General features: G+C 57.9%; 3 protein-coding genes across 22 annotated transcripts in view; 2 read left to right on the forward strand and 1 right to left on the reverse strand.

Annotated features, from left to right (window-relative positions):
• The window catches only part of STYXL1 (serine/threonine/tyrosine interacting like 1), a 52450-nt gene extending 45367 nt beyond the window's left edge, over nt 1–7083 (forward strand). For 6 of the 13 annotated variants that reach the window (XM_008961061.5, XM_024929599.4, XM_008961062.7 and 3 more), the window contains 2 exons: nt 1793–1905; nt 6176–6433. In XM_008961061.5, the coding sequence (XP_008959309.3) occupies nt 1793–1905; nt 6176–6307 (245 nt within the window). In that variant the 3' untranslated portion in view covers nt 6308–6433. Of the gene's footprint in view, nt 1–1792; nt 1906–3656; nt 3787–6175 lie in introns of all 13 variants that reach the window. The other 7 variants (XM_008961063.5, XM_055114562.3, XM_055114560.1 and 4 more) reach the window with 6 other exon arrangements.
• A 1026-nt stretch (nt 7084–8109) lies between these two features.
• TMEM120A (transmembrane protein 120A) lies at nt 8110–16614 on the forward strand. Of its 5 annotated transcripts, none has more exons than XM_024929601.3 (12): nt 8110–8296; nt 10204–10322; nt 10501–10617; nt 13541–13600; nt 15067–15162; nt 15242–15331; nt 15435–15500; nt 15599–15660; nt 15773–15865; nt 16000–16064; nt 16170–16238; nt 16376–16614. In XM_024929601.3, the coding sequence occupies exons 1-12, from the start codon at nt 8216–8218 to the stop codon at nt 16565–16567; spliced, it is 1110 nt and encodes a 369-aa protein (XP_024785369.1). In that variant the 5' UTR covers nt 8110–8215; the 3' UTR covers nt 16568–16614. The 5 variants fall into 5 exon arrangements, with proteins under 5 accessions (XP_024785369.1, XP_034821301.1, XP_014201192.1 ...); XM_008961064.5 differs by having other exon boundaries at nt 8120–8296; nt 16314–16614; XM_034965409.3 differs by lacking the exon at nt 13541–13600 and having other exon boundaries at nt 8116–8296.
• Nucleotides 16615–16739: 125 nt separating this feature from the next.
• The window catches only part of LOC100990437 (NADPH--cytochrome P450 reductase), a 71399-nt gene continuing 61430 nt past the window's right edge, over nt 16740–26708 (reverse strand). For all 4 annotated transcript variants that reach the window (XM_003808918.4, XM_063605922.1, XM_057302889.2 and 1 more), the window contains 13 exons: nt 23874–24002; nt 22962–23111; nt 22278–22402; nt 21849–21938; nt 21135–21233; nt 19948–20064; nt 19728–19846; nt 18645–18826; nt 18397–18546; nt 17755–18025; nt 17536–17681; nt 17358–17440; nt 16740–17262 (listed from right to left, as the gene is read on the reverse strand). In XM_003808918.4, coding sequence (XP_003808966.2) covers nt 17118–17262; nt 17358–17440; nt 17536–17681; nt 17755–18025; nt 18397–18546; nt 18645–18826; nt 19728–19846; nt 19948–20064; nt 21135–21233; nt 21849–21938; nt 22278–22402; nt 22962–23111; nt 23874–24002 — 1806 coding nt within the window. In that variant the 3' untranslated portion in view covers nt 16740–17117. The remainder of the gene's footprint in view (nt 17263–17357; nt 17441–17535; nt 17682–17754; nt 18026–18396; nt 18547–18644; nt 18827–19727; nt 19847–19947; nt 20065–21134; nt 21234–21848; nt 21939–22277; nt 22403–22961; nt 23112–23873; nt 24003–26708) is intronic.

The following is a 26708-nucleotide window of genomic DNA, read 5'->3' on the forward strand; positions in this document are numbered from 1 at the left end:
TGCACCACCACGCCCAACTAATTTTTGCATTTTTAGTAGAGAAGGGGTTTTGCCATGTTGCCCAAACTGGTCTTGAACTCCTGAGCTCAAGCAATCCACCCACCTCAGCCTCCCAAAGTACTGGGATTACAGGCATGAGCCACCGCACCCAGCCCCAACCATCCTTTATTTGCCCAGCAGATGTCAAATGTTGCTCAACCAGGGCCTGAGGCTGAGACTTCCCATGTGTCCCACCTCGAGATGGCAGAGCCTTGTGGCCCAAGGAGGGCCCCCATCCAGCCTGCCTCCCTGGGTAGCACTGAGCCAGTCAATAAATTAAACTGCATGCTCAGTTCCTTTATTCAGATGGTGAGGAAGGTGGCCGTCGTCATCTCTGCGTCCTTCAGCCCTGGCAGTCTGTGATTTTGCACTTGGTATGCTTATCTTCAGTTCCTGAGGGTTGGCAGACCAGCCTCGGGTGCCAGCTTAGATTTCCTCTCCCTGGGCAGGACTCACAGCTTCAGGGGTGCTGTGATTAGAGCTGATATTTCTGTGCCAGGCACTGGGCTCAGCACAGAACAAAACCAAACTGTATGGAGTAGGTAGTATACTGTGATCCCGTTTTCCAGATGAGGACACCGTGGCCTCAAGTAACTTACCCTCCAGCCCGGGCAACATTGTGAGACCCCATCTGTACAAAAAAGTTAGCTGGATATGGTGGCACATGCCTGTGGTCCCAGCTACTCAGAAGGCTAAGGCGGAGGGTTACTTGAGCCCAGGAGTTCAAGGTTGCAGTGAGCTGTGATTACACCACTGCGTTCCAGCCTGGGCAACAGAGCAAGACCCAGTCTCTGAAATAAAATAAATAAAAATAGGCTGGGCACAGTGGTTCTTATCTGTAATTCCAGTACTTTGAGAAGCCAAGGTGGGCAGATCACCCGAGGTCAGGAGTTCAAGACCAGCCTGAACAACATAGTGAGACTGCATGTCTATATTGAAAAAAAAAAAAAAAAAAAAAAAAAATCAGGCGCAGTGGCTTATGCCTATAATCCCAGCACTTTGGGAGGCCAAGGCAGGCAGATCACCTGAGGTCTGGAGTTGGAGACCAGCCTGGCCAACATGGTGAAACCCCATCTCTATTAAAAATACAAAAAATTAGCTGGGCGTGGTGGCAGGTGCTTGTAATCCCAGGTACTCGGGAGGCTAAGCCAGGAGAATCACTTGAACCCAGGAGGCAGAGGTTGCAGTGAACTGAGATTGTGCCACTGCACTCCAGCCTGGGCAACAAGAGTGAAACTCTGTCTCAACAAAGAAAGAAGGAAAGGAGAGAGAGGAGTAGAGAAGAGAAGAAAGGGGAAAGAAGAGAGGAGACAGGGGAAGGAAAGGAAAGGAAGTAACTTGCCCAAGCCCCACGGCCAGTGAGTGGCAGTCAGGATTGGCACTCAGGCTACACTGGCTCTGTCAGCTCCTGACTGTTTTTGGGATGACGATGGTCCTGTCCGCCCCATACTGGGAGGCCAGTTGGTAGCAGAGCTTCCTGGGCTAGAAGCCTGGAGTTCAGGAGAAGGTCTTTGCCTGGTGATGCTGGTTGCCCAGGCATGATTCTCTGGAACTTCCAGCCAGGTCTGAGGGGTGCCCACTTGCTAGACAATGAAATGGGCTCCCAGAGAAATCATGGGACTTGCCGAGGTCACGTGGGCTGGTCTTGAACTCATGCTTGGACCACGGGCCCATGGAGGCCAGTGTCTGACAGCAACCCAGGCCCACAGGGAGGAGGGCCAGGCATGACCCAACCCCCCACTTCTTTTTGCAGAAATTCACCTTCACCTTGGCTCTGTCATTCTGATCTTTTCCACCCAAGGTATCAGCCGCAGTTGTGCCGCCATCATAGCCTACCTCATGCATAGTAATGAGCAGACCTTGCAGGTACGCGTTCCCCGGGCTAGGCTCGCACCACGGCCACCCCCTGGGAGGTGGGGTCAGAGCGCAACCTGGGAGGAGTGGGGCCCCAGCACTGCTTTGGGAGGAAGAATCCCAGATAACTCCAAGTCTAGGGTGCTCCCCAGTCCATGTCACCCAAGGGCAAGGCCCCAGTGTTGCAGGCTTGAGGCCTGAGGCTAGATATGCAGGGCTGGCCCAGGGACTCAGGCCAGGTCAGGCTGTCCTGCAGCCCCCACTGCTGTCAGGCCGTCCACCTGTGTTTGTTTGGTGTTGCCCAAGGGAGAACTGCATGGAGTCCCAGAGCTGCAGCACAGGCGCCCACCCACTCCCGTCTATCTCCCTGTACCTTGGGCGCAGGGTCCAGAGAAGAGAGGGAAGCAGGGACCCATCGCAGCAAACCCAGGCGGAACTCGGGGCTCCTAACTCACAGCACCTTTCTCGAGGGCCTGCCCTGCCTGTCACAGCCTGTTCGTGATCCCCAGAGGGCTTGATAGGACCTACAAAGCCCCAACATTTGCCCAGGGATGTTTTTGGGGGAAGGAGAGGGACAAAGAATAAAACTCATTGGCCAGTGGCTTCGGTTGTTGCCCCCATGTGCACTTTGGGGGTGAAGTCGTAGGCTAGAAAGTCCTTTTTTTTTTTTTTTTTTTTTTTGAGATGGAGTCTTGTTCTGTTGCCCAGGCTGGAGCGCAGTGGTGCAATCTCTACCTCCTGGGTTCAAGCGATTCTTGAACCTCCACTGCAACCTCTGCCTCCTGGGTTCAAGCGATTCTCCTGTCTCTGCTTCCCACGTAGCTGGGATTACAGGTCCGTGTCACCATGCCCGGCTAATTTTTGTATTTTTAGTAGAGACAGGGTTTCACCATCTTGGCCAGGGGATGTGTGGGGTGGCGGTGGGGGATGGGTGGTTTATGATTCTTCCTCCAGGGCCTGTTCTGACCCAGCGAGGACATAGTAAGCCTTTTGACTGCACAGCTCTGCCCCTCACACCACTTTAAAAAAAATTGTGGTTAAAATATACATAACAGGCCGGGCGCGGTGGCTCATGCCTGTAATCCCAGCATTGTGGGAGGCCGAGGCGGGCAGATCACCTGAGGTCAGGAGTTCAAGACCAGCCTGGCCAACATAGTGAAACCCCCTCTACTAAAAATACAAAAATTAGCTGGGCGTGGTGGTGCATGCCTGTAATCCCAGCTACTCTGGAGGCTGAGGCAGGAGAATCGCTAGAAGCTGGGAGGCAGAGGCAGCAGTGAGATGAGATTGCACCATTGTACTCCAGCCTGGGTGAAAAGAGCGAAACTCTGTCTCAAAAAAAAATACACACACACACACACACACACACACACACACACACAACAAAAAAATTACCATCTTAACTATTTTAAAATGTATAGCTTAGGAGCATTAAGTACATTCACATTATTGTACAACTAATCTCCCAAACTTTTCCATCTTGCAAACCTGAAACAGCAACTCTTTACTTTCCCCTCTTCATCGCCCCGTGGGAACCACCATTCTACTTTTTGTCTCTGTGAATTTTACTACTCTAGGTACCTTATATAAGTTCCTTCCTTTTAAGGCTGAATAATATTCCATTATATGTGTGGAATTCACCAATAAACCCATCTAGGCTGGGTGCTTTCTGTTTTGGAAGGTTACTAATTATTGATTCAATTTATTATGATTATTTTATTTATTTATTTATTTTTGAGACGGAGTCTTGCTCTGTCACCCAGGCTGGAGTACAGTGGCACAATCTCGACTCACTGCAAGCTCTGCCTCCCGGGCTCATGCCATTCTCCTGCCTCAGCCTCCCGAGTAACTGGGACTACAGGCATCTGCCACCACTCAATTTCTTTAATATATGTAGGCCTATTCACATTGTCTGTTTCTTCTTGTGTGAGTTTTGGCAGACTGTGTCTTTCAAGGAATCGATCAATCACATTTGTGGATATGAATATTCTTTTATTATCCTTTTAATGTCTGTGGGATCTGTAGCAATGTCTTCTCTTTCACTTCTGGTATTAGTAATTTGTGTCTTCTCTTTAAGTTAGCCTGGCTAGAGGTGTATCGATTTTATTGATCTCTTCAAAGAACTGGCTTTTGGTTTTTTTGATTTTCTCTATTGATTTCCTGTTTTCAATTTCATTCTTTTGCATGGTGTATCTAGTTTTCCTAGCACCATTTGTTGAAATGACTGTCCTTTTCCCCCATCGAATGGTCTTGGCATACTATCAAAAATTCCTTGACAGACCTGGTGCAGTGGCTCACACCTGTAATCCCAGCAGGTTGGGAGGCAGAGGTGGGCAGATCACCTGAGGTCAGGAGTTTGAGACCAGCCTGGCTGACATGGCAAAACCTCGTCTCTACTAAAAATACAAAAATGAGCCAGGCGTGGTGGCACATGCCTGTAATCCCAGCTACTTGGGAGGCTGAGGCACAAGGATCACTTGAACCCAGGAGGCGGAGGTTGCAGTAAGCTGAGATTGCACGATTGCACTCCAGACTGGGCAACAGAGTGAGACTCAGTCTCAAAAAAAAAAAAAAATTGCTTGACCATATATGTAAGGGTTTATTTCTAGGCTAGGCTGGCTATTCTATTCCACTAGTCTCTTTGTCTTCATGTCCGTACCATACTGTTTTGATTACTGTAGCTTTGTTAGACTAAGGTTTGAAATCAGGAAGTGTGAGACCTACAACTTTGTTCTTTTTAAATATTTTTTATGGGGTCCTTTGAGATTCCATATGAATTTTAGGATGGATTTTTCTATTTCTACAAAAAATGTTGTTGGGATTTTGATAGGGATTGCCTTAAACCTGTGGATTGCTTTGAGTTGTATTGGCATCTTAATAATATTAAGCTTTCCAACCCATGAACACAGGATGTCTTTTCATTTGTTTGTACCTTTAAATTCTTTCAGCACTGTTTTGGAGTTTTCAGTGTACAAGTCTTTTGCCTCCTTGGTTAAATATTTTATTCTTTTTGATGCTACTGTAAATGGAATTGTTTTCTTAATTTCCTTTTTGAATTGTTTATTGTTAGTATATAGACATGCAACTAATTTTTGCATGTTGGTTTTGTATCCTGCATCCTTGCTGAATTTATTAGCTGTGTGTGTGTGTTGTGTGTGTGTGTAATCTTTAGGGTTTTCTACATATGAAATCATGTCATCTTCAAACCAGAGGTAAGGTTACTTCTTCCTATCCAATGTAGATGCCTTTTATTTCTTTTTCTTGCCTCATTGTTCTGGCTAGGACTTCTAGGACTATGTTGAACAGAAGTGATGACAGCAAGCACCCTTGCCTTGTTCCCGATCTTAGAGGAAAAACTTTATCTTTCGCCATTGAGTGTGATGTTAGCTGTGGGCTTCTCATATATGGCCTTTATCAGGTTGACATCACTTCCTTCCTTTTTTGTTTTTGAGACAGAGTCTTGCTCTGTCACCCAGGCTGGAGTGCAGTGGTGCAATCTCGGCTCACTGCAACCTCCGCCTCCCAGGTTCAAGCAATTTTCCTGCCTCAGCCACCCAAGTAGCTGGGATTACAGGCATGTGCCACCATACTTGGCTAATTTTTGTATTTTTTTAGTAGAGACAGGGTTTCGCCACATTGGCCAGGCTAGTCTCGAACTCCTGACCTCAGGTGATCCACCTGTCTCGGCCCCCCAAAGTGCCAGGATTACAGGCATGAGCCACCGTGCCTGGCCATTTCCTTCTGTTCCTAGTTTCAGGCACCACTCTTGCCTTTCCCTTTTTCCTTTGTCCTCAATCCAGATGGAGACCAGGTGCTCACCCTCCTTCATGCAGCAACCCTTCCTGTACTTTAAGGTGGATGCCTGAAGGAGGGCAGCTTGAATTTTCCTTCTTCAGAGAATTTGCCCACAGTTCTCTTCCTCTTTCCATTAATTTGTCCAGTCACAATGCAAACCTTTGTTGAGACTGCACTAGGCTTGGCATAGTGTTTGCCATCCACAGGTGGTTTCATGTATATTGTCTTAATCTTCCCAGAAGATGTTTGAAATAGGAATTATTTCTGTCCAGATTTAGAAGCAGAGGGGCTTGCCCAAGGCAGAGTCAGCTCCCATGACTCCCAGCACTGATGCATTCATGCCAGGCTGCCCTGTTTCTGCATCCAGCCCTTAAGCCGTGTTGCTGGCACTGTGCAAGTGCCTCCTGTCTCTGAAAGCTGCCTCTGATCCAAGTGGAAAGGGCCCAGGACCAATCATGAAGTTCACTTTCTCTCTTTGTATTCATAGAGGTCCTGGGCCTATGTCAAGAAGTGCAAAAACAACATGTGTCCAAATCGGGGATTGGTGAGTCAGCTGCTGGAATGGGAGAAGACTATCCTTGGAGATTCCATCACAAACATCATGGATCCGCTCTACTGATCTTCTCCGCGGCCCACCGAAGGGTACTGAAGAGCCTCGACTGGGGGCATTTTGTGGGTGGAGGGCCAGAGTGTGTATACCCAGGCTTGTCTGGAAGGAGAAGGCCTTTGCTGCCTGAAAGTCTCATGTTAGCCTCCTGTACTGATTCTTCCCAAGTGCCTGTTCACATCACCTAGCTGATGCGCCCTGCTCAGGCTCACCAAGAACCCACATCCCTGAGGTGTCGCGGGCCATCCCAACTGCACCCCTGAGGCTGCCTCTGGAAGAGCATCTGGCTGCTAGAGCAGCTGCCCTGCATCCCCCTGGTGACTTAGACCCTTTGGAGGCTGCCTGGGGGTACCCAGAGGTTGCCTGTGTTGGTTCACAGAGGATGTCACAATAGCCACCAATAGGCAGTCCCCTAGTCCCAGAGATACCAAGCCCAGCCTTTTCTAGCCCCCAGGCTCCTAGAATGGGATCACACCCTTGCCTCATCCCCAGTGCTTCCTGCCATCCACCCCTTGAAACAGATTTTCTTTCCCTGCTCCCCACTCATTTCTGCCTGGCTGTGTTCACCAAGGAGAGATTCTCACCCCCTCCCCCATCTCCCTATCCACGTTTCTAGAAATTCCTAAGGTCTTAAAAGTTTTCCTTTTTTTTTTAACCCCCTTTCTTTTTTTTTGGAGGCACGGTCTTGCTGTGTCTCTCAGGCTGGAGTGCAGTGGCGCAATCATGGCTCACTGCAGCCTCAACTTCCCTGGGCTCAAGCGATCCTCCCACCTCAACCTCCTGAGTGAGTAGCTGGGAATGCAGGCATGCACCATCACACCTGGCTAATTTATTTTTATTTTTGTAGAAACAGGGTCTTGCTCTGTTGCCTAGGCTGGTCTCGAACTTCTGGGCTCAAGTGATCCTCCAGCCTCGGCCTCCCCAAAATGCTGGGATTACAGGTGTGGGCCACGGCACCCAGTTGGAAGTTGTTTTCCGAATGCGCTTCTCCAAAGCTGGCAGCACCCACAGAACAAACTGGGCATCAGGAGACGGCACAGACTAGGGGACTGGTAGGGGATTAGGATGTCCATCCATGCAGGACCTTCCCCAAGTCCATTCGGCAACCATTCCCTGCCACTGCGTGGGTGGGGCCGGGAACAGAGATGAATGCCGTCCCACCATTTAGCGCGCTCTGTGGAGGGATGGGGGTGGGACGGGGTGGGAGGGGATGGGGGATTCCCCTCAACAGAAGGGCAGGCCTTCAAGGAGGAGTGGGGTTTTGCCAGAGGGGGAACGGCTTTACACGCAGCCCTGGCTTTCCTCAGGGTGTGAGTTGGGACAGAGCCCGGAATGGCTGCAGAGCTCCGATTAGGGACCTCCTGGTAGGCAGGACACAGCCGCTGGAAAGTTTTAAGCATGAACATGATGGGGAATCAACCTTGTGTTTTGGGAAGGGCAGTCCGGTGGCCGCGAGAAGGGACAGTGGAGGTGAGGCAGGGAGAAAGGAGGCCGCTGTAAAAATCCAAGCGAGAGAAGCAGCTCTAACTGCCTTCCCCAAAGAGGCTCAGCTTCCCAAGGACGAAAATGTTGCAAGCAGGTGTCACCTCCCTGGACCTTGGTTTGCTCTCAGCATGACGGGCCAGAGCCCTGCTGGCTGCACCACGCGGCTGGCACAGTCAGTGCAGTCCAGGCCCGGGGGCTGCAGCCGTCCCAGTCCCGGTCCAGGCCGCGAGTCCCGGGGCTAGCAACCGCCCTTGCATACGGCCCCGCCCCTACCCCGCCCCTGTCCCGGATTGGCTGGGGTGGGGGGCGTGGCCTTTTCCCATTGGTGCCCGTGGCGGCGCGAGCCCGGAAGCGGACGGGGGCGGTGGCGGAGGAGCCTCGGGTGGGCCGGGGTTGCTGCGCCGTCCTCCACTACTGACTCCTGGCGCTGCAGCCATGCAGCCCCCGCCCCCGGGCCCGCTGGGCGACTGCCTGCGGGACTGGGAGGATCTACAGCAGGACTTCCAGAACATCCAGGTTAGCGCCGCTGCGGACGCCCGGTCGCCCCCGAGCCGCGTCTCGCTGGCTCAGGGTCAAGGGTCGGGCAGCCCTGGGTCAGGCAGTGGGGAGCTAAGGGTCAGGGGTCGGGGCCCTGGCGTCACTGCCAAGGGGGGCGAGGCCCCTGGTCCTGGTGTCCACTGCCACCACCTCCAGTGTCCGGGAACCCCGGCGGGACCCCATCGCGCTGGGCGACCTCGGCTTCCAATGAGGGCCTTGGAAAGGGGCCCAGACCCCGACCCCGTGCCTTCCCAGAAGAGAGCGGCCGCCTGAGTCACACACAGGCGAGCCCAGCCTTGGGTCAGCCACTCAGCAAACGCGCAGCGGGCAGCGCCCGAGAGGCAGCCCAGGTCGGGGGAGCAGCGTTTAGGGGGGTGTCCTCGGCCTGGATGGGGGGTGCCCCAGGCAGAGGGATACCGCGCGCCGCCGAGGCCTTTAGAAGGAAAGAGGGGACTTGACAGGCCCATGTGGCTGCATCAAGGAGAACCAGGGGAGGGGTGGGCGGGGCTAGGCCCTGCAGGGACGCCCTGGCCTGGCAGAGATCAGAGTCCCTCCGAGGCCAGTGGAAAGCTACGGGAGGAATTGTCTGGACTGAGCTCCCCAGGGCCACCGTGGCTGTTCTGTCCAGAGGCCAGGGAGGAGGAGGCTGTTGGCTTCATCCAGGCAGGGAAGAGGGCGGTGGCTGTGGGTGGGCAGAAGTGGCACGTGCTGGGGTCCGAGGGGGCGTGGTGACCCCTCCTGGGCATGAGAAACAAGATTCAGAGTAGAGCCCTGGCTAGCTGATGGCTTGGTTAGCCCTTGGCCTCTCCTGGACTGGTTCCAACTGCTTCCTGTGGGCATTGAAACCCAGCTGCCCCTGGCCCTGCCAAGGCCCCTGCCATTGGTGCTTCTCCCCAGAGACTGAGCAGACCCAGTCTCCCCGCCTGGCCGCCGCTGTCCTGGCCACAGCCCCTGCTTGGCTCTCCTCACACTGCCCCTTGCCCCATCTCTAGGCTGCGCCTTCTTGAGACTCACCTACCAGGGCAAAGTGCTTGGGGAAGCCTTGGGCCAGAGGTGCTGGGGGAAGGGAGTGGGGCTGGCCTTAGAGCAGGAGGGTCTAGGGTTGAAACCTGATGACCTTTAACCTGGGAAGAAGATGTCAGGGATTCCTGAGAACCTGAGCTCCTCCTGTACTGGAAGGCTAGATAGGCAGGAGGAGCTGAGAGGATAGAAGGGTGGCTCTGGGCTGCCTGCTTGGTCCAGGAGGTGGCCCTGGGGGCCTAAGCTCCAGACTCAAGGTAGGAGAAAGAGCCAGTCCTTGTAGGGTGGGGACAACTAGCAGATGGGCTGAGACTAAGAAAACCTTGGCTGGGCGCGGTGGCTTATGCCTGTAATCCCAGCACTTTGGGAGGCCGAGGCAGGCGGATGACCTGAGGTCAGGAGTTCAAGACCAGCCTGGCCAACATGGTGAAACCCTGTCTCTACAAAAATACAAAAATTAGCCAGGCATGATGGCGGGTGCCTGTAATCCTAGCTACTTGGGAGGCTGAGGCAGAAGAATGGTTTGAACCCGGGAGGCGGAGGTTGGAGTGAGCTGAGATCGTGCCGTTGCACTTCAGCCTGGGCAACAGAACAAGACTGTCTCAAAACAAAAACAAAAACAAAAAACAGTCTGTTTCTGGAGGAGGGGTGCTGTCGGGGTCTCTGGGCTCACAGGAGGACACCCAGGTCCTTGCCTGCCTTGGGGAGACAGCCACCTCATCCCTGGGCAGGCACAGTTCTGCCTCCTTTCCCGCTGAGCGAGACCCTCCCAGCAGCCCTGGGGGAGCCCAAGCTCCACGTCCTGCCTGCAGGCTCTGGCTCAGTGGCTCCCCAACTGGCCTGAGCCTCTCCCCTCCGGACCCCAGGAGACCCATCGGCTCTACCGCCTGAAGCTGGAGGAGCTGACCAAACTTCAGAACAATTGCACCAGCTCCATCACGCGGCAGAAGAAGCGGCTCCAGGAGCTGGCCCTCGCCCTGAAGAAGTTAGGATCCCCTACCCCACCCGCCATGGGCTGAGTGTGGGGTGGGAAGGCTGGCGCTGTGAGACCCTGGGCACCGCCCCTCCCCTCTCTGGGCCGTGTTTGCCCTTCTGCCCCTGTGGGAGTCAGGGAGGACACTTGGGAGTCCTCTTGCCCTGACTGTTTCTGGCCTTACCCGCAGATGCAAACCCTCCCTCCCAGCAGAGGCCGAGGGGGCCGCACAGGAGCTGGAGAACCAGATGAAAGAGCGCCAAGGCCTCTTCTTTGACATGGAGGCCTATTTGCCTAAGAAGAATGGGTGAGGGCCCCCACCGCCACCCCCAGCTCAGTTCACAGCCACTCCTGAAGCTGGGTGCTGCCTCCTCTTGGTCATTATAGTCGCAAATGTTCCCTGGGCCCAGTACAGGCTGAGCAATGAGGCCCAGTGCTGACTTCAGGGGAGACACCTGGCTGAGAGTGACATTTCACTGTGATAGGTGCTTCGTAGCATGGGGAATGAGGTGGCACAGTGAGGGACACCTGACCCAGTCCAGGAGGTTGCAGAAGGCTTCCTGGATTAGGGGATGGGTGGGCTGAGTCTTACAGAATAAAGAGAGTGGGCCGGGCACGGTGGCTCTCACCTGTAATCTCAGCACTCTGGGAGATGGAGGTGGGAGGATCACTTGAACTCAGGAGTTAAAGACCAGCCTGGGTGACATACTGAGACCCTATGTCTCTATTTATTTAAAAAGAACAAATAGGCTGGGCGCGGTGGCTCATGCCTGTAATCCCAGCACTTTTTTGGGAAGCCAAGGCAGATCGCTTGAGGTCGGGAGTTCAAGACCCGCCTGGGCAACATGGTAAAACCCATCTCTACTAAAAATACAAAAATTAGCCGGGCATTGTGGCATGCACCTGTAATCCCAGCTACTTGGGAGGCTGAGACAGGAGAATCACTTGAACCTGGGAGGCGGAGGCTGCAGTGAGCCGAGATCGCACCACCGGACTGTAGCCTGGGCAACAGAGTGAGACTCTGTCTTAAAAAATAAATAAGTAAATAAATAAAAAAAATGAGGCAGACACATGGGCTGAGGGCGAGAGGTAGCAGCAGGTGGACGGGCCATGAGCAGAACTTGTAGTGGCCAGAGCTCGGGGCGGGAGGTGAGAGGCAGCCAAGAGATCAGAGGCTTTGCTGGGCTGCAGCTCTTGCCTTGAGCCCAGTAGGCGGGCGGGGGCGGTGGAATGTGCACCTGGAAAGGCCAGCAGCTGTCACCCAGGAGGACGGACGGGGCAGTGCAAAACCCCCTGCTGAGCAAAAAATCCCAGCAGAGGCTGCAGGCAGGGAGATAGCTGGGAGAGGGCATGGCCCAGAAGGCAGGGAGAAGAAAGGAGTATCAGTAGCCTGGGGTCAGTCCTGTGATAAGGAAGGGGATGCGCTTCCTGGAAGTCGGGTCATCTTGGCAGAACCATTTGGTGGAACGGGATGGATGTTGATCTTGGGAATGACAGAAGAGCCAAGGAAGGGAGACAGCCAAGTCTAGGAGACTTTTTTTTTTTTTTTTTTTTTTTTTGAGACAGAGTCTCACTCTGTCGCCAGGCTGGAGTGCAGTTGCTTGATCTCGGCTCACTGCAACCTCTGTCTCCGTGGTTCAAGCGATTCTCCTGCCTCAGCCTCCGGAGTAGCTGGGATTACAGGTGCCCGCCACCACACCCGGCTAATTTTTGTATTTTTGTATTTTGTATTTTTAGTAGAGATGGGGTTTCACCATGTTGGTCAGGCTGGTCTCGATCTTCTGACCTCATGATCCACCCGCCTCAGCCTCCCAAAGTGCTGGGATTACAGGTGTGAGCCACCGCACCCAGCCCTCTGGGAGACTTTTTAGAGCTTGGCTGTGAGTGGAGGGAGAGAATTAGCAACTAGGAACTGGAAATTAGCACTGGGTTGAGGGGCAGCTACTGCCTGTTTGTGGGGTTACTTTGCCTCTGGGAAGACTCGAGCACATCCACCTGCTGAGAAGAGGGGCCGAGAGGGGAAAGACCCAGGAGAAGGGCAGGAGGTGATGGAGGGAAGCCCGGGGAGAGCGAGAAGGGCTAGTGGGGGATGGAGGGTGCAGAGGAGAGTGAGGAGTGCTCCCGGCATAGTGCTCCCGGCACAGTGCTCCCCATAGAGCAGGAGTTAGGCTGTCTTCTCTGCAGTGTTGCAGGTGGGGCCCGAGGTGGGAGGAGACAGGGTAGAGGGTTTCCGGGAGAGGATGTGGAGAGGCCAGTGCTGGGAACCAGATGGCGAGCTGAGTGGGGACACATCCGCAGCCTGGTGGGTTGGCAGTGGAGGCTGGAGCTGGCCTGCTTGGGGAGCACTGTGCCGGGAGCATTCTGTAGAGGGAGAAGCATGGCTGTCCCAGAAGTTCTTTGTGGCCTTGGGGCAAATTGCCTAACCATGCTGAGCCTCTGTCTGTTTGGCTTGAGTGTGAACAAGAGCCCATGTGTCTGGGGCAGGTGCTGAGAAAGTGACCGTGACTTTGCTGTCACCTCTTGGAGTATCTCTGGCAGAGAAGGGCAAGATGATCTCAGTTGGTGGGTGTGGAGGCTGGACATGAAGGGGATTGGCAAAAAAGTGGTGTAATTGGCGGGTGGCCTGGGGACTCAGCCAGCTCCGATGAGATCTGGGACTGGAGAGCGTGGGGGCCTCGGTGAGGGACAAGGGGGGTCGTGGTGGGAAGAAACGCCCCGGGAGGCTGAGCACTTGGGGTCAGCCCACAGTCAGAGCTCTGAGTTTCTGTTCTGGTTTGGGAGGTCGTCCCAGATGTGGCCAGGTGTGTGGGTCTCTGAAGTGGAACCCAGTACTGCAGGTTCTGGGGGGGAGGTGGCAGGGAGCTGGGGGGGAGGTGGTGGCCATCGCACAGGGGAGCAATCGGGGACAGGGGGACGGCCCTCAGCAGGGAGGGAGAGCCGGGTTCTCTTGGTGCCCTGAGGTGGGGGAGTTTCTGGCAAGACTCTGGAGATGGGGGGGAACACTGTTTCCTCCGGGGGTCAGGATTCCGGAGCAGGCGGCGAGGAAGGCTGGGCATGGCAGGGAGTGGGTCTGCAGCCCCCAAGGTCAGAACCCGATGCCGAGGCCCTGCGGAAAGCAGTGGGTGAGGGGGTGGGGTGGTGGCCCAGGCTCTGGCCTGGCAGGCTTGGCTGAGTACCGGTGGCTTGTCTGTCACTCGGGCTTCTCCTCACCCCGCCACCCCCTTCCCTAGATTGTACCTGAGCCTGGTTCTGGGGAACGTCAACGTCACGCTCCTGAGCAAGCAGGCTAAGTAATCAGGCTGGGCCTCCACCCCCCAACCTCCACCCCTCCACCCAGCCTTCCCCCCGACCCGGCCTTCCCCTCCACCCCCCCACCCGGCCTTCCCCTCCACCCCCCCACCCGGCCTTCCCCTCCACCCCCCCACCCGGCCTTCCCCTCCACCCCCCCACCCGGCCTTCCCCTCCACCCCCCCACCCGGCCTTCCCCTCCACCCGGCCTTCCCCTCCACCCGGCCTTCCCCTCCACCCCCCCACCCGGCCTTCCCCTCCACCCCCCCACCCGGCCTTCCCCTCCACCCGGCCTTCCCCTCCACCCGGCCTTCCCCTCCACCCCACCTTCCCCTCCACCCCACCTTCCCCTCCACCCCCCAACCCGGCCTTCCCCTCCACCCCCCAACCCGGCCTTCCCCTCCACCCCCCAACCCGGCCTTCCCCTCCACCCCCCAACCCGGCCTTCCCCTCCACCCCCCAACTCGGCCTTCCCCTCCACCCGGCCTTCCCCTCCACCCGGCCTTCCCCTCCACCCCTCCACCCGGCCTTCCCCTCCACCCCTCCACCCCTCCACCTCTCCACCTCTCCACCCGGCCTTCCCCTCCACCCCTCCACCCCTCCACCCGGCCTTCCCCTCCACCCCCCACCCGGCCTTCCCCTCCACCCCCCACCCCACCCGACCCGGCCTTCCCCTCCACCCCCCACCCCACCCGGCCTTCCCCTCCACCCCCCACCCCACCCGGCCTTCCCCTCCACCCCCCACCCCACCCGGCCTTCCCCTCCACCCCCCACCCCACCCGGCCTTCCCCTCCACCCCCCACCCCACCCGGCCTTCCCCTCCACCCCCCACCCCACCCGGCCTTCCCCTCCACCCCCCACCCCACCCGGCCTTCCCCTCCACCCCCCACCCCACCCGGCCTTCCCCTCCACCCCCCACCCCACCCGGCCTTCCCCTCCACCCCCCACCCCACCCGGCCTTTCCCTCCACCCCCCACCCCACCCGGCCTTCCCCTCCACCCCCCACCCCACCCGGCCTTCCCCTCCAGCCCCCCACCCGGCCTTCCCCTCCAGCCCCCCACCCGGCCTTCCCCTCCAGCCCCCCACCCGGCCTTCCCCTCCACCCCCCTACCCGGCCTTCCCCTCCACCCCCCTACCCGGCCTTCCCGTCCACACCCCCCCCGCCTTCCCCTCCACCCCCCCACCCGGCCTTCCCCTCCACCCCCCCACCCGGCCTTCCCCTCCAGCCCCCCACCCGGCCTTCCCCTCCACCCGGCCTTCCCCTCTACCCCTCCACCCGGCTTTCCCCTCCACCCCCCACCCCACCTGGCCTTCCCCTCCACCCCCCACCCCACCTGGCCTTCCCCTCCACCCCCCAACCCGGCCTTCTCCTCCATCCGACTTCCCTTGGCTCAGCTGCCCTCCCGGAGTGGGGGCACACATGGGCCCCACCAGCACCCCACCCGTCTCACCGGCCTGCGCCCCCCAGGTTTGCCTACAAGGACGAGTATGAGAAGTTCAAGCTCTACCTCACCATCATCCTCATCCTCATCTCCTTCACTTGCCGCTTCCTGCTCAACTCCAGGTGGGCGTCCCACCCCGGCCGAGGACCCACCCCATCCCCAGTCGCTGCAGTACCAACCCTCGGTCCCCTCCCTCCGCAGGGTGACAGATGCTGCCTTCAACTTCCTGCTGGTCTGGTACTACTGCACCCTGACCATCCGGGAGAGCATCCTCATCAACAACGGCTCCCGGTGGGCAGGGTGGGCCCTGAGGGAGGGGAGCATGGAATGGGGTGCCAGGACCCTCCGGGAAGCAGGAACAGGCCCTGGGGGTGATGGTGGCTCTCTGCTCCAGGATCAAAGGTTGGTGGGTGTTCCATCACTACGTGTCCACCTTCCTGTCGGGAGTCATGCTGACGTGGTGAGTGGCTGGGCCCCGGCAGGGGCAGGAGCTGGGACAAGGAGGGGATACACGGCGTCCCCAAGGGTCCTCACACTGCCCTCCACTTTTTATCTTAGGCCCGATGGTCTCATGTACCAGAAATTCCGGAACCAATTCCTCTCCTTTTCCATGTACCAGAGTGAGTGTCCCAGATGTCTGTGCTGAGCCCTGGAGGCACCCGTGGTGGGGGGCAGGGGCAGGGAACCCCTCCCGGGGCTCAGCCCTGCTCCTCTGTCCTCCGCCCGGCCCAGGCTTCGTGCAGTTTCTCCAGTACTACTACCAGAGCGGCTGCCTCTACCGCCTGCGGGCGCTGGGCGAGCGGCACACCATGGACCTCACTGTGGGTGAGTCGAGAGTGGCCCTGGCATCTGGACATTCTCCTTTCCTCCCATCCCGGGTCTGAGTGGTGGCGTCCCCTCTGTCCCTGGCCGTCCCCTCTGTCCCTGGCCGTCCTGTGCCCTGACCTTCCTCCCCGCAGAGGGCTTCCAGTCCTGGATGTGGCGGGGCCTCACCTTCCTGCTGCCTTTTCTTTTCTTTGGACACGTAAGTCGTGCCTTTGTGTCCCTGCCTGTCTGTCCGTCCTCTGCGCCGGTTTCGGGCTGCAGCAGGGACTGGGTCTTCTGAGTAAAATGCCTCCTCCCTGCTCAGTTCTGGCAGCTTTTTAACGCGCTGACGTTGTTCAACCTGGCCCGGGACCCTCAGTGCAAGGAGTGGCAGGTGAGCCGGGGGTCCCTGGACAGGATGGATGGGGGGCCAGGCCCATGTCCAGCCCTCACCCTATTCCTCCGGCAGGTGCTTATGTGCGGCTTTCCCTTCCTCCTCCTTTTCCTCGGCAATTTCTTCACCACCCTGAGGGTTGTGCACCAGAAGTTTCACAGTCAGCGGCACGGGAGCAAGAAGGATTGAGGCTGGGCCTTCCCCTGCCGGCCCAGAGGGGCTTCTGTCCTGTGTGTTGTGGGAGGGGATGGGAGGCGCCCCTCGAGTGTGCGTGTATCAGGGGGTCTCTTCTGTTCTCCCTTGGGTTTTATGGGCTCTGTGGGCCCTGAAGGAAGACCTGGGCCCAGTGCCCTCAATAAAGAGAGGCCCAGAGGTGGCCTGAGCGTGTGTGTTCTCCTGGGGGAGGGGAGGGCTGGGTGGCCCCACCACATGGGTTCCTGGGGTCTGAGTTAAGTTGATCCAGGTGGAGGCCCCAGATCTACTCACACAATACCAGGCAAATACAGAAAACAGAACTTTATTCCAAGGGCCAGAGGTTATTTAAAATTATTTACACTCACTGGAAATCACGTGGAGGGGCTGGGCCCAGCTCAGCAGAGAGAAAGAGCCCTTCTGTGCAGCCACCGAGGGCCAGAGGCCTCCAGAGGCATGGAGCCCGGTGCCCCCGTGCAGGCCCTGGGCTGTGCTGCCAGGGGCCAGTGGACCTCACCTGGCCTGGGGGCTGAGGAGGATGCACCCCAGGCCCGGAGGAGTCTTTGTCACTGGGCCTGCGCCCATGCCAAGGCCAAGCCAAACACACCCAGGAGACTACGGGAGGGAGCCAGGAGAGCTGATTACAGGCCGGAGTCTGTGGGGTGGGTGGGGCAGGCAGGCAGGCCCCTAGCTCCACACGTCCAGGGAGTAGCGGCCCTTGGTCATCAGTTTCTTGATGTAGTCCACCGCCTGTGCGTGCTCCATGGCCCCGAGCTCAGCCACGATGTCGTAGAAGGTGTTCTGCACATCCCTGGCCATGTTCCGTGCATCCCTGGGCAGGAAGAGGGGGTGCTGGGGGCTGGGCCAACTGTGGCAGGCAGGGCCTTGTCCTCCCCGCCCCCTACTCCAGTGACCCCACTCACTCACCCACAGACGTAGATGTGGGCACCGCCTTCGATCAACTTCCACAGGTGCTCTCGGTCTCGCTTTAGCAGGTGCTGGACGTAGACCTGGGGCCCAGGGTGGTACTGTGAGGGGGGGGGGCCACTGTGGCTGTGGCCCTGCCAGCCTCATGCCCACCTTCGTGGGTGCCCACCCGTCTCACCTTGTGGGACTGCTCCCGGGAGAAGGCCACGTTGAGCTGGGTGAGCGCACCGTCCCTGTGGAACTGCGCCAGCTCCTCCCGGTACAGGTAGTCCTCATCCGAGCGGCGGCAGCCGTAGTACAACAGCGTCTCCCCCACCTCCTTTCCTGCGTGGCAGGGGCCGGGGTGAGCGCGGGGCTCCCAGTCATCACCCCCTCTCCCCCACGGGACCCCACTCACCCTGCTGTCGCAGCCAGGCCCGCTCCTGGATGAAGCCTATGAAGGGTGCCACCCCGGTGCCGGGGCCCACCATGATGACAGGCGTGGTGGCCTTGAAGGGCAGGCGGAACTGGGACTTGCGCACGAACATGGGCACCAGTGCACGGCCGCCGTTCTCCCCGGCAGGCTCCTTGGCCCGCAGCCAGTTGGTGGCCACGCCCTTGTTGATGCGGCCGGCCTTGGTCTCGTACTCCACAACCACCGCACAGATGTGCACAGAGTTGGGATGGACCTGTGGGGAGGGCCGTGTGAGCTCCGCCGCCAAGCCGAGGCCCTGCCCAGCCCCGGCCCCAAGTCCCGTTCTGCAGGCCAGCCCCACTCACCCAGGGCCTCTTCCAGCCCACCTGGCACCCAAACCTCAGAGGCCCCTTCCCCAGCGGCGTCCCGGACTGGTGCTGGGGACCGGGGCTGCACAGATGCTGAGAATCTCACAAGCCAGCCCGACTTGAGTCCACAGCCTGGGGAGGCATTTGGAGCTGCGCTGGGGCTGGAACTGGAGCTCAGGGCTCGGATCTCGGAGCTCCTGTGCCGCCTTGCACTCTGCCTGCTGTGAGCAGGGCTGGGCCTCCAGCGTGTGGCTGGCAGGGCAGTGCCGGCCCTCACCTTGGAGGATGAGGCGATAGAGTAGTAGCGGGCCTGCAGGCGCGGCAGCAGCTCACACAGGTGGTCGATGGGGGGCCGCAGGGACGGGCAGTCCTGCAGGATGGCCAGGATGTGCCTCCGGGCCTCCACCACCCAGCTCAGGTACAGCTCCTAAGAGACACGGGGGTGAGATGGGGCTGATTGGGGCCCACGGAGCTCGGAAAAGGGCGGGGTGATGGGGCGGAAGTTGCGGGGCTGAGGGGGCGCACCTTGCCCTCGCCGGAGGAGGAGGCCATCTTGCGCAGCAGCTCCTGCTCCGAGGGCTCCGAGGCGTACTGCGCCAGCTCGTACAGCACGTTGGTGCGCGGCGGGTTGGTGATGTCCAGGTAGTAGGTGAGGGCCGTGCGGTAGGACGTAGGGCACGGGAATGGGTGCTTCTTGTTGGACTCCTCTGCGGGGAAGAGACAGGCAGGACTTGGGGTAGGCGGCCGCCTCCTGGGGATGGGTGGCTGCGGCAGGAGGGGGTGACACCTTGGGCCGGCTCTGCGGCAACAGGTGCCCCAGCTGGTGCTGGAAACAAGGCCTATGCTCTCTGATGCCTCCCTGGCCCTGGGGCCAAGTCTGGGGCCTCCAACCAGACAGGAAGTCCTCATCAGAGGCAGGACCCTGCTAGGGGAGGTGCGGGGGAGCCCCTGCACACTAACGCACCCGCTGTGCTTTCACCGCACACTACACGGTCTGACACAGCCCCGCCCAGGCTTCCCTACAGGCGGGCTGCGGAAGCCGATAGTAAGGGCAGCCCTGGCATGGCAGCTGAGGACCGGCAAGCAGGGGTGGGGCGAGGTGGGCTCGGCCCAGGTTGGTGACCAGTGGGGTCCGAGGGCTTCACAGCGGGAGGCTCAGGCTAGGCAGCCCCACGCAATGGCTACTGCCACTCGGCACCACTGAGCACCCTTGGGGGCCTGGGAGGGCTGCTGACTCCTGACTTCAGTGAGGAGGTGGGGGCAGCCCCAGGCCGGCAGAGGTGGGTTGTGGAGCCAGGCCCTCCTTCCCAGCAGGACACAGTGGCCGTGGGGGAGCCAGGGCTGCCTCTGCCACCAGGCCTCAGCACCTCACTCCCTTAAAGGACTATGACAGTGACGGGGTAGGGGGAACCCCGACAGAGAGGGCTAGACCCCTAGGGCCACCCTGCCTCCCGTTTGCTTGGGATCCTGTAACCGTGAAGTCTCGGTGCAAGGGCCTCCCAGGCACCGGGGCTTCAGGCCTAAGCAGAAGCTCAACCCAGGGCCTTCCTACAGGCCCAATCCCGCGGCTGCTTGAGCCCGGCAGGGCGCCCTGACTGTGGCACTCACCATCCAGGTTGTTCAGGGACATGACAATGTCCAGGTCGGCACCCAGGATTTTGCCCAGCTGGTTGACGAGAGCAGAGTCGTTGGCTGGGTACACAGCCACGTGGTCCCCAGATTCATACCTGGAGGGAGATGTGAGGCTCGGGAGGGGCGGAAGGCTGGCCCTGCCCCAGGTCAGGAGGCCCAGAGTGAGGGTCCAGGGGGTGACAGTGGCAGCTGGTACCTGATTTTGGAGTCTGAGATGTCCAATTCCAGGTGCATGAGGTGGCGCTCGGTTCCCTGGTTCAGCTTCCGGTTGGTGGTGACTGCAGCCAGGAACGGATTCTTGGCATCAAAGGGGCTGGGTGGGGAGGAGAGAAGCACAGTGAGCGGCCGGGGCTTTGATCTGAGTCTCCGTCTCCAAGGACCCTGCCACCCAGGCTGGAGTGCAGCGGCGCGATCTTGGCTCACTGCAACCTCCGCCTCCCAGGTTCAAGCAATTCTCCTGCCTCAGCCTCCTGAGCAGCTGGAATTACAGGCATTCGCCACCATGCCTGGTTAACTTTTATATTTTTACTAGAGACGGGGTTTCACCATGTTGGCCAGGCTGGTCTTGAACTCCTGACCTCAGGTGATTCACCCACCTCGGCCTCCCAAAGTGCTGGGATTAGAGCTGTGAGCCACCTCGCCCAGCCCTAATGCAGTTCTCTCTATAGTCCCACCACGTGGGCAGAGCTGGGTCATCAGTGTCTGTTTACAGATGTGGAAACTGAGGCTGGCCCCTAAAAGAACTGTGAGGCCCAAGCTGACGGCGCCACAGGCTGGAAGGTAGCTGGTCCCCAAATGAGGAGCACAGCTCCCCCACCCCCACACGTCCTGGACTACACCGTGGACAAGAGAGAAACTTGCACTCCGGAAAGCCACGGACATGCAGGGCTTCTCGCTCCAGCCAGGCTGGGGCAGGCCTACAGAAAGCAGGGCAGCTGGTCTTGGATGCAGTGGCACGAGGACTTCCCTGGGTGGCTCGGGCAGGAATCTGGGCAGCAACCAGGGGCCATCAAGGGCACAGAGAGGAACGCCAGGTTTCTCCCCCAAGTCTATCTATGGAGATAGATTCTAAGAAAATGAGCCCTTCTGCCAAAGAGGATCCTAGCCACAGAGGCCAATGCACTGTCCTTGTCGAGAAGTGGGATGTGCCCTGCTGCCCCGGGCAGTGCAGAGTAAGGTGGCTAAGTGAGCTCAGTACAAACTGGGCGAGTGCCAGTCTCCTGGGGCCGGGCCGTGGACAGGCTGTGGACACTCACACCCACTCGGGGCACGGGGTCTGGTGAGAAGGGCCCTGTGGGGATATGGGGATACACGGCAGACTGAGCCTGGGGTGCACCAGTGGCCATAGAGCCGTCTGCCCCAAGCCACGCTCCCTCCACTCACGGCTTCTGGTTCTCGTAGCTCTTCAGCCGGCCCATCTCCCCCATGTACACCTTGGCCGCGTCTATGTCGGTGTGGACCACAAGCTCGTACTGGCGAATGCTGGAAAGGGGAGACCAAGGGTGAGGCCGGGAAGCGGCAGGGGTCAGTCCCAAGAGGGAGGGGTTGGACTACAGGGGAGACCGTGCATGGCCTTTGGGGCAAGGTCCCAGGTACATACGACAAGAAGCAGGGGAGCCCCTGCTGCAGATGCACAAGGAGGGCAGGCGAGGGAGCAAGGAGAGAGGCGGCGTGGAGCTGCCGGGGGCCAGACGCCCAGAAGCCAGGGCAGGGCTGGGCAGGCTTCCATCTGGGAGAAGGTAAGGAAGCCCGGGCAGCACCCAGGGGCCATCAAGGGCACAGAGAGGAACGTTATATTTTTGGCCAAGTCTGTGGAGGCAGATTTGAAGGAAATGAGCCCTTTTGCCAAAGTTGAACCTAGCCACAGAGCCCGACGCGCTGTGTCCTTGTCGAGAGGTGGGATGCACCCCGCTGCCCCAGGGCAGTGCAGAGCAACGTGGGAGTGAGTCCTTGGCTGGGACCAAGGTCCCTCCTCAACTCTATGACGGAGTGTCTTCTAACCTTGCTGCGATCCACTGCCAGCCCTCGTTCCAGGGTGGCTGCCCTCGGCACGGGACCCGCCCAGGCCACCCACCGCACCTGCGGGCACTTGCTCACCTGGACTCCTCGCCAGTGGCTTCCACCCCAAAGTGTTCACACACGGCCGGCCAGAACTGCTCTCGCCAGGTGATGAAGTCCTCCTCCAAGCTGGGCCGAGGAGAGGGGGAGCGGCTCAGGGGAGGCCCATGTGGCAACAGTACCTGGTGCCAGGCACGCCCCGACCCCACCCCATCCCCAAAGCTCAGGACTGTGCACCCTGGGGCACCCAGCGACATAAACCCAGAGCATCAGGAAGGCTCCAGGGAGTTGGGCAAGCTGAAAAGCAAAACTGGCAGGGGCAGGGCAGAGGCAGGAGAGCCCCTTCCCTCTGTGTTGGAGGTGCGTGTCGCTAAGTCTCAGCTGACACAATGGTGTGCGCGCCCCTCACGTTCCACGGCCCCTGCCTAAGCCCGCCGCGCTGATCATGGTGGCAGGGTGGGCACTCACTTCCCATCGTCGTCGCCCAACCCCAGCTCAAAGATGCGCTGGGCGCCGAGCTGCTCCAGCCGCTTGTCCACGTACTTGCCCATGGCATTGAAGTGCTCGTAGGTCTTGTTCCCAAGACCAAACACCTGCGTGGACACAGGGGCCGCTCTGAGGCCTGGCCCTCGACCTGACCAGTGGGAGGGGCCATGGGGGCGGGGCAGGAGGCCCCACAGCACTGGCTGAGCTGCTGGCAACACCTGCAGGCCTCCGTCCCACCAGGCGCCTTGCACTGCAAGGAACACTGGGCCACTGAAGAGGCTTCATCTGGGTGACCTGCAGCCCACAGCCTGCCCCGTCCACTGCCAGCCTCAACTCACAGGGAAGCGGGGGCAGCCCACCCTCCCCACCGGGCTGGGGCTCCAGCTCTCCTAGGCCAGGCAGGTCTCAGTCGTCCGGCCAGACCCTTCTTGCCTTTAGTCTCCAGCACCCAATGTCCCCTGGAGCCGACTGGGGCTGGGGACAGGGAGGGGACATTCTCGTAGTGCTGGGGTCCGGGGCAGAGGAGAGGGTCTCACAAGCGGCCTGCCCTGGCTGCTGAGGACAGGGTGGGGGTCTGGAGGGCTGCCTTTCAGACACATGGATCTGGAGTCCCCAGGGAGGCACTGCAGGCCACCGGGAGCCCATAGCAGTCTCTGGGTGACTCACCGCGAACTTGACCCCAGAGAGATCCACGTCTGTCTCCTGCAGCCAGTCGTAGAAGTCCTGGGCATTGTCGGTGGGGTCTCCCTCACCGTAGGTGGCCATGCAGAAAACCACCAGGGCGTTGTCGATCTCTGGCAGGCTGCTCAGGTCGGCCTGCAGAAACAGGGACAGGACCGCGCCCCGGCCATGACTGAGCCTGTTCAAGGTTCAACCCGCACCAGATGGGGAAGGCCAGGTCCTGCCCAGGGTGGCACCAGGCCAGGGATGTCTGAGTGTCGTGGGATCAGAGAGAAGGAACAACACGGAGGGGCTGGGGCATGGGCATTTGTGCCAGGTGGGCAGGACAAGGTCACCCGTGTTAGGCTGGAGCGGAGAGGATGTGTTTCTAGAGGAAAGTGAAGCTTGGCACAAAAGAGCCATCAGAATGCAGCCTCCTGAGCTGATGCAGGTCTGGGGCCACCCTGGGAACCTCATCATTCCAGAGCTCCCAGGCACCGCACAGCCCCGGTGCACACTGATATCTAACTAAACTGTTCATCAACTGCAAATGCAGCCTGGAGATGGCTGTGGGGTGGTGCCCATCACCAAGACCTCGGAGGAGAGGGGAGTGGAGCAGCTGGGGAGGGTGGGTTTGGTTTGGGAGATGTGGCGGCCGCCAGGAGGGCAGCCGGCACTCAGAGGAGGGCCAGTCCTGGGGAAAGGACGCCTGGCACATGGCTGCAACTGCAGGAATGGCCCTTCCATCAGTCAGCCCGGGCAGGGATGGCAATGACCCTCACGGGAAGGCAACTTCCGAGGACGTCTTCCCAGGACCCCACTCCCTGCCGGCCTCCCCCTGCTGAGGGGCGCCCTACAGACCTGCTCCCTGTCCTACCCACTGCCTCCATCTGGGGCCAGCGCGCGGTGGCAGCTTACCAGGTCATACTCCTCAGGGTCCGCTGACATGCCTCGCATCCCGTAGCGGTGGGCGTCCTTGGACAGGCGGTTGGCAAACTCCTCTGCAGTCCCCGTCTGGGAGCCGTAGAACACGATGATGTTCCTCCCCTAAGGAAGGCAGACACAGGGTTGGTGAGGGCCACAGACCTCAGCCATGGCTCTGGTGAACACCCACTGGGCAGGCCCGGCAGGCGGGGGCCCTCCAGGCTGCCCCCTTTCCTTCCTGGCTTTGAGTCCCTTCTAAGTTCCTCTGGGACTCGCTTCTCACTGTCACAGCCACTGTGGCAAAGGAGGGCAAAGGTCACCAAGGCAATCTCACACACGCGGCTGCTCAAGATCACACTTCTGACATTTTCATGACACGGGGAAAAAACAAAGTTAAAAAAAGTAACCAATGTATAGCCCCTATCCGTGGGGGAATGGTTCCAGGACCTCCCATAGATACTTACATCCAAGGATGCAGCCGGGCGTGGTGGCTCACACCTGTGATCCCAGCACTTTGGGAGGCCGAGGCTGGCAGATTACCTGAGGTCAGGAGTTCAAGACCAGCCTGACCAACATGGTGAAACTCCATCTCTACTAAAAATACAAAAATTAGCCGGGAATGGTGGCGTGCACCTGTAATCCCAGTTACTAGGGAGGCTGAGGCAGGAAAACAGCTTGAACCCAGGAGGTGGAGGTTGCAGTGAACTGAGATCACGCCACTGCACTCCAGCCTGGGTGACAGAGCAAGACTCCACCTCCAGTAGCTCACGCCTATAATCCCAGCACTTTGGGAGGCCAAGGCGGGTGGATGACTTGAGGTCGAGAGTTCAAGACCAGCCTGACCAATATGGAGAAAACCCTGTCTCTACTAAAAATACAAAATTAGCCGGGCATGGTGGCACATGCCTGTAATCCCAGCTACTTGGGAGGCTGAGACAGGAGAATCGCTTGGACCTGGGAGGCAGAGGTTGTGGTGAGCCGAGATCGCGCCATTGCACTCCAGACTGGGCTACAAGAGCAAAACTCCATCACAAAAAAAAACAAAAAACAAAAATCCAAGGATGCTCAAGTCCCCGCTATAAAATGATGTGGTATTTGTGTGTAGCCTACACACATCCTCCAACATACTTTAAATCATCTCTAGATTACTTATTAATATAATACTTAATGTAATGTAAATTCTCTGTAAATAGTTGCTATGCTGTATTGTTTAGGGAATAGTAAGATGACAGTATGTGTTCAGGACAGACACAACAATCCATTTTTTCTCCAAATATTTTCAATCTGCAGTTGAATTCATGAACTCCGAACTCACGGATATGCAGGGCTGGCTATACAATCCAATTGTGTTATATAAATAATAGATATGTATATCAAAACATACATATGTATTTTCTTTCTATACCCACAGGCACAAAGAAAACAGACTGGCAAGAAATATACCGAGAGTCCCTAAATGGGGCATTCTGGATGTGTTTTACTGGTTAAATACATATTCATTATAAAATTTTACAACAAGGAAAGGTCCTAGGGGCTGGCTCACATACTCGTCAGTTCACCCTCCTCCTCCAGCAGCTGTTGAAAAGCCTGAAATCCTATTCCCCAGAGCCCGTTGGGGCTGGAGTTGCAGCCAATTCGGTTCAGCCAACTGAACGTGCTTTGCAAGATCTGAAGGGTGGAAGGGAGGCAAAGGCTTTCTGGCCCCTCATGCACATGTGAGGTTCTCTGCAGTGCCTGGTCTTCAGTGCCTGAGGCATTTTTCTTTTTTTCTTTTCTTTTTTTATTTTTGTGTGTGAGACGGAGTCTTGCTCTGACGCCCAGATTGGAGTGTAATGGCACGATCTCAGCTCACTGCAACCTCTGCCTCCTGGGTTCAAGCAATTCTCGTGCCTCAGCCTCCTGAGTAGCTGGGATTACAGGCACCCACCACTATGCTAGGCTAATTTTTTTGAATTTTTAGTAGAGACTGGGTTTCAACACGTTGGCCAGGCTGGTCTCGAACTCCTGACCTCAGGTGATCTGCCCACCTTGGCCTCCCAAAGTGCTGGGATTACGGGCGTAAGCCACCGCGCCCAGCCACCTGAGGTATTTCTAATAGTTTTGGTAGCCAGACTGCAAGTTCCTAGCCCTGGCTACCGGCTTATGTGATGTTCAGAGGCAGCTGTAGAAGTAGCTTCTTATCCTGGATCGCAGCTACACGTGGTGTGTCCTGAACTCAACAGTTTCAGGCTGGATTCGAACAGAGCAGCTACCTTGCAGGTTGCTTCTGTGATATCTTAGAGACCAACCTGCTCCTTCAGCCCCTCCAGTAACCTGGAAGCGCCCCCTTCCCTGTGTGAAATCCCTTCCAGATTAAAATGCCTAAAGTAGTCTCTAGTTTTCACACTGAATCCCACCTCATACAAAATAAAACTTAGGCGGCCGGGTGCAGTGGCTCACTTCTGTAATCCTAGTACTTTGGGAGGCCGAGGTAAGAGGATGACTTGAGCCCAGGAGTTTGAGACCAGCCTGGGCAACATGGCAAAACCCTGTCTCTACTAAAAATACAAAAAATTTATCTGGGTGTGGTGGCGCATGCCTATGGTTCTAGCTACTTGGGAGGCTGAGGTGGGAGGATCACTTGAGCCTGGGAGGTTGAGGCTGAAGTGAGCTGTGATTGAGCCACTGCACTCCAGCCTGGGTGACAGGAGTGAGACTGAGTCTCAAAATAAAACCACCACCAAAAAAAACTTAGGGATTACAATAAATGTTCTTATACTTTTTAAAGTTCCTGAATTTTCTACAAATCATTGTTAAATCATTAAAAATTGTTTTTTTTTTTTTCTTGAG

This window comes from Pan paniscus, chromosome 6 (genome assembly GCF_029289425.2).
Source record: "Pan paniscus chromosome 6, NHGRI_mPanPan1-v2.0_pri, whole genome shotgun sequence".
Classification (NCBI taxonomy): Eukaryota; Metazoa; Chordata; class Mammalia; order Primates; family Hominidae; genus Pan; species Pan paniscus.